The sequence below is a fragment of the Mus pahari genome, chromosome 8 (assembly GCF_900095145.1).
Source record: "Mus pahari chromosome 8, PAHARI_EIJ_v1.1, whole genome shotgun sequence".
NCBI lineage: Eukaryota > Metazoa > Chordata > Mammalia > Rodentia > Muridae > Mus > Mus pahari.
Genome location: NC_034597.1, coordinates 61,700,104 through 61,710,149, shown reverse-complemented (window position 1 = coordinate 61,710,149; position 10,046 = coordinate 61,700,104). Strand labels below are relative to the sequence as shown.

The following is a 10,046-nucleotide window of genomic DNA, read 5'->3' as shown; positions in this document are numbered from 1 at the left end:
AAGAAGAAGAAGAAGAAGAAGAAGAAGAAGAAGAAGAAGAAGAAGAAGAAGAAGAAGAAGAAGAAGAAGAAGTTTGGAAGTCCTTAGCCACCTGATCACTTTGGAAATAAGTCTTTTGTTATTGTTTAGAGATGGTCTGCTGAATACACCAGCCAACAAATCCTGCAGAGCCAAAGAAATGCACATGCCAAGAGGTCAACACTCAAACCCCAGTTCAGGACAGCCTGAGAGAAGGAAGCTACCTCCCTCCACTCCTTACCCCAGCCATCTTCTCTTTTAGGACAAAGACAGCAACCACAGCACATGTGGCCCAGGACTACTGGGATAGCCCCAGGCTGGAGTCTATTTGTGTAGATCCTCAGCACCCAGAGGTTAAATCACAGCTCTGTAGATGGCGTGGGTCCAGCAAGAGGTTATTTATAGTCTCTTGGCAGACCAGGAGGAACAGAAAACTCCAGGAGCCATTTCCAAATGCAGCCAGCCAGAGATAGTTAGTGAAACAGCAGTTGTCCTCCCCACAACTTCACAGCCACTACAACACACACACACACACACACACACACACACACACACATACAGAGCCACCACACCATGCACACATACACATGCACACCACCCACACACATATACACGCACACGCACAAACCCACACACATGCACGCGTGCACACACACACACACACACACACAAGTGCATGAAGACACACAAATGCATGCACACAGGCATGCATCCATTACAGTGGATGCAAGCTGAGAAGATATAAACAGTTGTGTTCGAAAATATAAAAGTAGCTCATGACCCACTGGAACCTGGAGACAATCCAGTCAGATTCCACAGACCTGTTCCAAAAAGCTCCCAGCTCTCTAGGCTCCCTATCAGATGCTTCTAAAGGAAATGTCTTCCCTGCTCATCCTCAGATCTTCAGTTAGTGTAAGTCCACAGCCCTGAGGCCTAGGGTGGGAATTGGGACAAAAGCAGAGCCTGGGCTCTTACAGAAGACCCGCCAGCCAGATAGACTGTGAGTATAGCAGGAAGTTTCGACTCACAGAAGGTCACCTACCCACGTCAGAAGAGCAGCAGGAGGATTCGGAAGCATATCCAATGAGTCCAAGGTCAAGCCCTGATTAGCCAATGCGTCTCCAAATGCTAGATCAAAAACTTCACTGGTAATGACATTTAACAAGACAGTTCAACAGGATCTACCGTACCTCACACAGGTGAGACAGACTAACTCTCGGGTCGTGCCACCTAGGCTTTGGCAAAGCTGCTTCCTTCCACTCTAGAACTCCTGGGCAAAGACTGACTCAGCAAGAAGCCTGGAGATACCTGGGCCCTTTCCACAGAAGAAGAGGCAGGACTGGCTAAGTCGGGACTGAATGCTACAGAAACGGAGCATGGTGGAAGTGGAGCATGGTGGGGTAGGCTGCAGGGAATTCCAACAGATGGAAACTCCACTCCCAAAGATTCAATCCCCAAAGATGGTTTCCCATTGTCCCTATCTAACCAGCTTAATTAACATACCCAAGGAAGAGAGGGTCTTCACTTCCTGTCCCAAACCCCCATGACGTTTGTCACCACTATTTTTATAAGATTTCTACCTGTGTGCCCATTCTGGAAGGCAGAAACCTGGAAAAGGCCAAGCCAGAGAAAGGAAGGGCACAGAATGCCTTCCTGGGCACAGTGCAGGCTCAAAGTCCAATTTGATGTTCTCCAGATGTCCTTTCAAGTCATCCTTAACCTCACAGAGCTGAGATTGGCACCGACAGGACCACCAAGGACTGCTGGGCAGTGGGTCAGGGGTCACATCGTGGGAGCTAGATAGTAGAAAGTGCCCTCTTTCCTTCTAAGCCCATCCTGGGAAGACCACGGGGTTGAAAGCCCTTTAGGCTGGTCCCAGGAGCAACAAGGAATGCCTGGAAACCAACTGGAAAAACTCTAGCCCACAGATCCAGGCAATGCAATAAGATCCCAAGAGGTGTCATGGATAAGTGTCTTTGCTTGATCAGTGTAGAAACCAAGAGCCTAGGAAAAGACATAGCCCACTGGACAGCTTTTCAGAAGATCACACGCCGCAGGTCTCTAACTTGGAGTGCACGCCATCCACCACCCGCCTATCATCCCACATCTCTGTCTCTGAGTTCTCCTCAGCACAAGCCTCCTGGCGCACACAAATCTTCAGCTCTGACTTGAGAGCCAAGTCCCATGCAGGGAAATTGACTGCGCTCTGACATCCCCCCAACTGCTCTGTCAGACCCATCCAAGATGCAGGGTTTTTTCCTCATTCCTTCCCTTCTTTCTCTGGGAGCCCATGTGACATCTGCATACTAGAAGAGATGGTGATGGAACAGGCAAAGGAGGGCTCAAGAAACATCCTGGTTGGAAAAAAGGAGCTCACATAACCTCATCTTGGGAGCAAGATTAACTTCCTACCCAAAGCCTGACAAATCAGGCCTTGCCCCCTAAGTCAATAATTTTGATGCAGCATTGTCTATGGATCCCTATAGATAGTGGTCCTTGAAGTCCACATCCCAATGCCAGGGGCATCTTTTCTTGGTCAGTCTTTCATCCCTCAGAGTCCTCCATCTGGACCTTCACAATGCCTGATGGTGTCTAAACATCTGTTCTGACTCCACAGTGTGATGTTTCCCACAGAATTCTCCTGATCATGGCTGCCCCATCTCCAGAAAAATAAGCAAACAAAAATCTTTAGGTTTTGTTTAGAGCCACCAAAATACTCCAATCACACATGACTTCAGCCACTGGAGCCAAATATCCTGTGGATATCCATCATTCCTCAAAAATAAACAAACAAACAAACAAACAAACTTATAAGTGGGCACAAAGTCATTTGTCTGCTGGGGACTCCTAACTTGAGACATCTGAGTAGCTTGACCCTAAACACCTACCTGCATAGGAACACTACAGCCGGCTGGTTTTGTGGACGTGCCTGGCCCACCTGGAGGCACAGGATCCTGAGCCTGGACTCACGCTGCCCTGACCAAGCTCTTTCAAGGCTCTGCTCTGTTGTTACAAGTTGCTGTGTATGACAGAGTCTGGCAAGCTTAGGTTAGCATTTAGCCCACAGGGGAGACTATGTCTCCACTCAAGAATTAGCACGCTCTCTTCCGTGGTGTTTTAGGAATTATATGGTCCATCCAGCTCCCCCATAATCCAAGTCACCAGGAAGCTCATAACGAATGTTCAGAGCTCTGCCAGCCTATGCAGTGAAGGTTTTTGCTAGCTCCTGCCTTCAAGGGCTCTCGGTTGCCCCTGCCAACCCCTCTATTGTAGGAGGCACAGGCCTATTTCAAATTGCTTTCATTGGTTGTATCTAAATGCATGCTTTTTTTTTTTAAAGCAGATGCAAAAAGTCCATTTCTTCACAAGGCTTTCCCTGAGCCTACAGCCAGCTCTATGTTCAATCCCTTCGCTAAACACTGTGAGAGCTTGTTTTCCAAACCAAAGTAGAGCCTCCCATTCCAGCTGGACACTGACCCAGATCTCCAGGGTCCAAAAGATACTCTCTTCCATCCTATATCCTCCTGAAGACTCTGGCTTCAACCCTCTGCCTTCTGAATAAAACAGCTTAGACCCAGTGCCTCTTCTTCTAGCTCTTCACCAAGCCTGGGCCACAGCAGTTGACTTTCAACATACACAGACACATGCATGCACACAATCTGAGGCCCTTGGCTTGGCGGACCCTACCCTCTTGAAGCCCTTTCCTTCTGGATTCTGAGTCACTACTTCCTCAGCCTCCCTGTCTTCTGCTGGAATCTTTGTCCCTCTCTTGGGTATGCATGGGTGTTCCCTGTAGAGTCAAGCCTGCTCCCCACACCAACGGCTCCACTTTTCTACCGACCGTTGAGGATGCCCCAGTCAGTAGGCACCTCCAGCCTGGACTCCATCCTGGGCCCCATTAACCCTCCTCATTACATGACTGGGCTTTAATCATAACCAAGTGCCCAAGAATACCTATATCCATCTCTTCTCTCCAGCTTCATGACTGAGTTCAGTAGTCATCAGTGGAAACACCCCAGATGCTGCCAGGACTGGAAGGTAATGGTCACCCTGGTCCCTCAAACACTGCATTTACACCATCCCCACAGGATAATTACAATGTCTCATCATTATTCAACTAGGAAACAAGCCATTGCCAAGCACACAGCCATCCAATTAGTGTGTTGTTGAGTATTCCCCATGGGCGCATTCCGAATGCAGGAAGAGGTACAGAGGCAAGTCTTCTTACCACCTCTAGTGAAATCCTCCTTATCCCTAAGGCCACTACCTTAGTCCCAGGTGATCCGCCTGCTGTCATCCAGGCCGCACACTTTAACAGCCGAAGTAGCAAGAAGGAGTCTAATACAATCACAGCTCTAAAATACCTGTGTCATATGACCTGGGGCAAGAGTCTTTCTTCCTCAGTCTGTCTCCTTCCCGTCAAAAATGGCAGCAATGCCTACATCAGAGACTGTCTGCAGGGTTACTGCATTACAAGCCCGACGCCTTCACAACAGTGCCCAGAACACGGTAGACAATGAGACAACTGCAACCATCCCTTCTCCAGCAGCCCTCTCTCACCAACTGCTGAATTACCCATAAGCCCAAGCTCTCCCTCCAGTCTCTCCTGACTGACTCAGGCCTGGACCCTCTCCTCAGTTCTCAAGCCTCCATCAACTAAGTGACCTCCCTCAGGACTTCCTCAGGCAGATGGCCCTCCCCTGTTCTCCCGTTTTTGGGGAACCCCAGCCATGTTCCCCTGAATTGGGACCACATCTCCTTAAAGATACACAGCTTGTAAGTGTCAAAGTCGGGATTTGAACCTAGCACTGTCAGACTCCAGAACCTAGTCCTCATGCAACACTAGCTTGGCCTTGCACTCAGCGAGCAATGAACTGGCTCTTAGGCCACACCCCTCTGATGGGACAAAGGCACAGACCTCCCTTAAAATTGGAACAAAAACCTCTAACAGTCCTTTCCTCCTGTTAGAAACCGCCGATTTGAAATTGTAAGTTCCTTGGATGCTCTGTTTTGTCTTCCCTTAATTACTTAGCATAAAGCTGGGCACAATAGACAAATAATAAACCCATGTTGAATGGAATAACTGGGTGAGGGACAGATAGATAAATGCACTATAAATGGATGGATGAATGGATACATGAAATTATTTTGCCCATTATCAATCAACGTTAACCCTTTCAGCACCTTCTGCTGGGCTCATTCGTGGTCATAACCCAAGTGACCCTGTAACACAGGCCAACCACATGAGCACCCCCCAGCATCCGTAGCTTCAGCAGCTCTTACCGGCACAAGTGGTCTGTACGACACAGGCTGCGCAGGTCCAGGCAGTTGGGCTTCTCCTTGTCCTCATAGGAACAGCTGGGCAGGATGGTTTGCCGGCGACGCTCGGCGCATGCCTGGTCCTGACAGGAGCAGAAGAGCATGCGGTAGGTATACTCGCTGGGCACACGGTCGAAGAACTGGCGCAGGGCCTTGTGGCACTTGCGGCGGTTGCAGCGTTCGGTGGGAGAGATCTCGCGGTTGCAGATGGAGATGTAGGAGGAGCGGAGCTTCTTGCAGTTGTCGTTCAGGTTGCAGGCCTTGGCGGCATCCAGGCAGTGGTTGCTCTTGGCACTGACCACCGGGTCTGCCCCTGTCCCTAGAGTGCAAAGGGGAACACGAGTCAGAGATACACATGGACACAGGGGATGGACACGAGTGACCACTCAAGATTGGTATGATCCCATATGCCCACTCTGTGCCTCGGTTTCCTTGTCTTGGAATAAGGATCATTGCCAAGAACAGATGACTGCAGGGACCACTGAAGATGCTGATTATACACCCAACATACATGAGAGTTGCAGGCAAGGACAAGGAGTGATTCAGAAGGAGGCTCTCCTCTCGGTCCAGAGTCTTAAACTAACCTCAGCTTCATATACTTGCTGTTTGCTTCATAACATGGACGCATGTGTCACAGCCTTGTTTGAGGGGGGAGGGGTAAGAAATAATGTGTCTGACTCCGAGTCACATAACTTGGAGCCCCTGTCACTTGTCCCCCGGCAATTCAGCAGGACTTCTGGGAAGTGGCACCACTGGCATTTGGAGCGAGGAACATTCATCATTGAGTGTTGTCCACAAGGATGATTCCCCCACCCCTGTGACCACCACAACTGTTCTTCTGTATCCAGAGGGCATATACCTGCCACTGCCACTGCCACTGCCACTGCCACTGCCACTGCCACTGAAAGGGAAGCATAGTCCTCTAAGTGTGAAGGGAAGGCTACCCCAAGTTGAACTCTGACACTGCTGGATGGACAACCAACCATGAGGCAGACAGGCTGGGTCTCTTGCCCTAGTGCTGTGGATTTGTGAGGCAACGTCTGAGGTACACAGTCAGAATCACCAGGTACCTCTACAGTGGCTGTCCCAACCCCACAGATCTTAGCTGTACCACGGTGATGCCTATCACAGACACCATCTGACTCCATAGCCAACCAGTTCCCACCTAGACAGATTCTCTCGTCCCTCTGATAACGGGCATAGGGAAGGGTAGGGCCCTGATCTGCCCATGCCCAGCTGAGATCTTCTGGAGAACCAGGTGGGTAATCAGCCAACCTAACCTGTGTTTTACAGATTAAAAACAAAAAAAAAAGTGAATTCTGGGCAAGTCCCGGCACTGCCACTGTCATCCAGAACACTGACAGAACACTAGAGCCAGAAGCCGGGTACGCAGCACCAGCACATGCCAGGGAGAACCATCAGCCTGGTAATCTCATCCTCCCCACACCACCGACCATGTTCGATCCTCCCTGTGTATCTCTCTAAGGACAAGAGCCGGCCATGGGGTGCAGAAGAATCCAAACCAGGCTTATAGAGACTGTGACCCCACTCTACAGCTATCCCTGGTGACTCCCTGTGCAGTCCCTGGTCCTTGGATTGCTTGTTCATTAAACATCTATAAATTCCCAGCTCTGCGCGGTCCTCTGCTGGGTGCCATGCTGTACGTCAAAAGTACTAAGAAGAAGCCCCAACTAAAGAGCTGACCACTCCAGAGAAGAAAGCAAGAGACAGAACCAGGCCGAGGACTAGGCCTTGTAGAACTGAGCCGGCTTTCAAGTCCTGCCTCAGGTACTCATCGGGTGTGTGGACAAACCTTTTTTTTTTTTTTTTGTCTCAGTTTCCTTATCTGCAAGATAGGTCCTATCATCATGCAACTTTGCAAACATGAAAAATTCCTCATAGGTTTCTGGCCTTTGCATCATGACTTTTCCCTGTCTTCTAGAACATTCACATTGGCCATATAAGTGGGTATTGTTAATTGGGGTGGGGAGAAATCTCCTCATGGTCGTATTATTCCCTTAAGCAGCTGCCCCATTTTCTGTTCCCTTTTAAAACAAACCACTATTTGTCTCCTTCATCTGGGTCTTGTTCTGCATTTTCTCTCAGACCTACATTAGCCCGGCAGCTGCTCTTCTCCCTCATCACTGATAGGAACCCACAGGCCTAGCCTTTCCCAGAATCTTTTCTATCTACCTGAACCTCCCTCCTCAGTTGTCTTCATTCTGGCCTCCCTGGTACCTCCCTGCTCAGGCTGCTCTGTTGGTTCTTGCCTGTGCTCTTCAGGACCCAGCCCTCCTCTCTGGGCACCTGAGGCTATCATCTCACCCCAGGCCATTAAAAACCAAGAAAGAGCTTCTGTATCCTGAGACCTCTCTTGAAAACCCCAGACTCGTCTGTTTGCCTCTACTTAACACTACTGCCTGAAAACCCAACACCCTTCTGTCAAACCCAGACCCCAGTGGCTCAACTGACAGTCAACTTAATCCTTCTGTAAGAAGAAGCCATACAACGCAGCTCCATCCTTGACTCCTGTCCCATTCACAAAGCGCATTAGAAAAACCAGGAAATCTATGTTCCAAACATGCCCAGAATACATTTCTCACTGCCACTACCAGCTTCCTCCACATTGTCAGCACCATGCCCAGCCCCCTTCCCCCCCCCCAGTTTTCACAGCACCCCACAATAATCTTCTCTCATCATACAACTGGTGTGAGTTTTAAGAACCTAAAGCACAGAGATGTAATACCAGTGTTCCAGGGTATCCACTGGCTTCATTCGGTGGCTTTAGCATGAGCGCTGTCCAGAATGATAGCCATTGGACATTGAACTGGAAGATTAGGAAACCCACACCAGATTCTAAAAGCTTATTAAGCAAAATATGTATCTCAGTAATAATTTCTTTGCTTTGATTACATGTTGAATGAATAATATTTTGGACATGAAGTGTTAAACATAGTATCAAAATTAATTTCACCTGTCTCCTTTTTTTCGTTTAATGTGGGTACCGGAACATACAGAATTCCGTGTACATAGCATGTTAGGTTTCTTTTAAGCAGTTCTTCTCTGTCTAACCTTGCTCCTCCCCCTCCTCCTCCTCCTCTTTCTCCTCCTCTTCCTTCTCCTCCTCTTCCTCCTCTTCCCCCTCCCCATCCCACTGTCACTCTATTCCAGTACTAGCTGCCTTGATCTTCCTAGGACAGGCCAATGGTGGCCTGGCCTTGGGGCCTCTGCACTCGGTATGTCCTTGGTCTACAAGGTTCTCCTCTCGATAATCATAGAGCAACATGGATTAGTTCATTCAGGTCTCTGCTCAAGGGGTTAGCTGAGCTCTGAGTTCTCACCTACCAGTCCAAAGAACTCCCTATACTACATTTACACCCCCCCCAAATGCCCTGCTTTCCTCACAGCACACATCAGCAGAAGCCACAGAGTAGATACCTAACTCATTCTTTGTATCAAGTTAAAGCAGACATCATTATCCTCCTCCATGTATCAAAAGTCTGTTATATGAATACTCAGTAAGGATTCCATGTAAAGAACAAATCTAGCAAGAACAATGCTCAGTTTACAGTAAATGCTTGAAAGTTTGCTTATATTTTGAAGGAAGCAAAACTGGCATAGACCAGGTAACAGTGGACAAGTCTGCATTTATTCAAGTCTTAATGGTGGCCTGGGCAAGAAGGGATCAGAAGGGCAGAGTGGAAGAACTCAGGGGTGAACCATCCACAAACCGCTGCTTTGCCATCAGCAACCTTGTAATACTGGGAAGTGCAATGCTCCCTCTCTTCTTGGTGAAATAGAGAGGAAGGGAGTACAGGCAACAGAAGATTATTTGGTGATAAAAGGAAATGAGCTGTCACCACATGAGAAACTCACGAAAGCTGCGGGGCATAAGATACCGGGAACATGACATTTTGGGAGAAAGAAAACAATAGAGACCGCAAAGAGATCCGTGGCTATCAGAAGTTGGGGGAGGGAACGATGAGTAGGCAAAACGCGGGATATTTTTTAAGGCAATGAAATAATCTACATGATACTGCAATGGTCAGCAGGTACAACGCATGTAATCCAAACCTAAGGGATATTCCAAGAGTGGATCCTGATAGCAGCAGCTATAAACTCAGACGGCAGCAGCACCACTGCTGTCGGCTGTAACAGAGCATCACCGGGAGGAGGGTGGGGAGTAGGGGATCTGGGGTCCTCATGTCTTCCCTCAATCCTGCCTGAGGGTGAACCCGCCCTACAAACATTGAATCTCTTTACAGTGGAAACTGAAACAAGGTATGATAGCTTACTTCTGTAGTCTCAGCACTCAGGAGGGTGAGGCAAGATGACCGCTGTGAGTTCAAGGTCAACCTCAGCTCTATAGTGAGTCCCGTCCCGTGCCCTCATGCATTACAGAGGGACACGCTGCCTCAAAAAAAAAAGGTATGGCGTGGGGAGAAGGAAGGAAAAGAGAGGAGATTAAAAAAAGAGAGAGAGAGAGAAAAGAGACAGGTTGTGGTGAACTTGAGGCAGAAAGGAATCATGATTCATTTTCCTATTTTATTTTCAAAAGAAAAAAAACAGCTTTTGGCCGAGGAGATGCAGATAAAATAGGTAAGGTATCTGCTACACAAACATGAGGACCTGAGTTTGGATGCACAAACATGAGGACCTGAGTTTGGATGCACAAACATGAGGACCTGAGTTTGGATGCACAAACATGA

General features: G+C 48.5%; 1 protein-coding gene across 2 annotated transcripts in view; it reads right to left on the bottom strand.

Moving 5' to 3' along the window:
• Gfra2 (GDNF family receptor alpha 2) overlaps positions 1-10,046 on the bottom strand; it is a 90,081-nt gene that overhangs the window by 48,680 nt on the left and 31,355 nt on the right. For both annotated transcript variants that reach the window (XM_021203035.2, XM_021203036.2), the window contains one exon: positions 5,302-5,656. In XM_021203035.2, the coding sequence (XP_021058694.1) occupies positions 5,302-5,656 (355 nt within the window). The remainder of the gene's footprint in view (positions 1-5,301; positions 5,657-10,046) is intronic.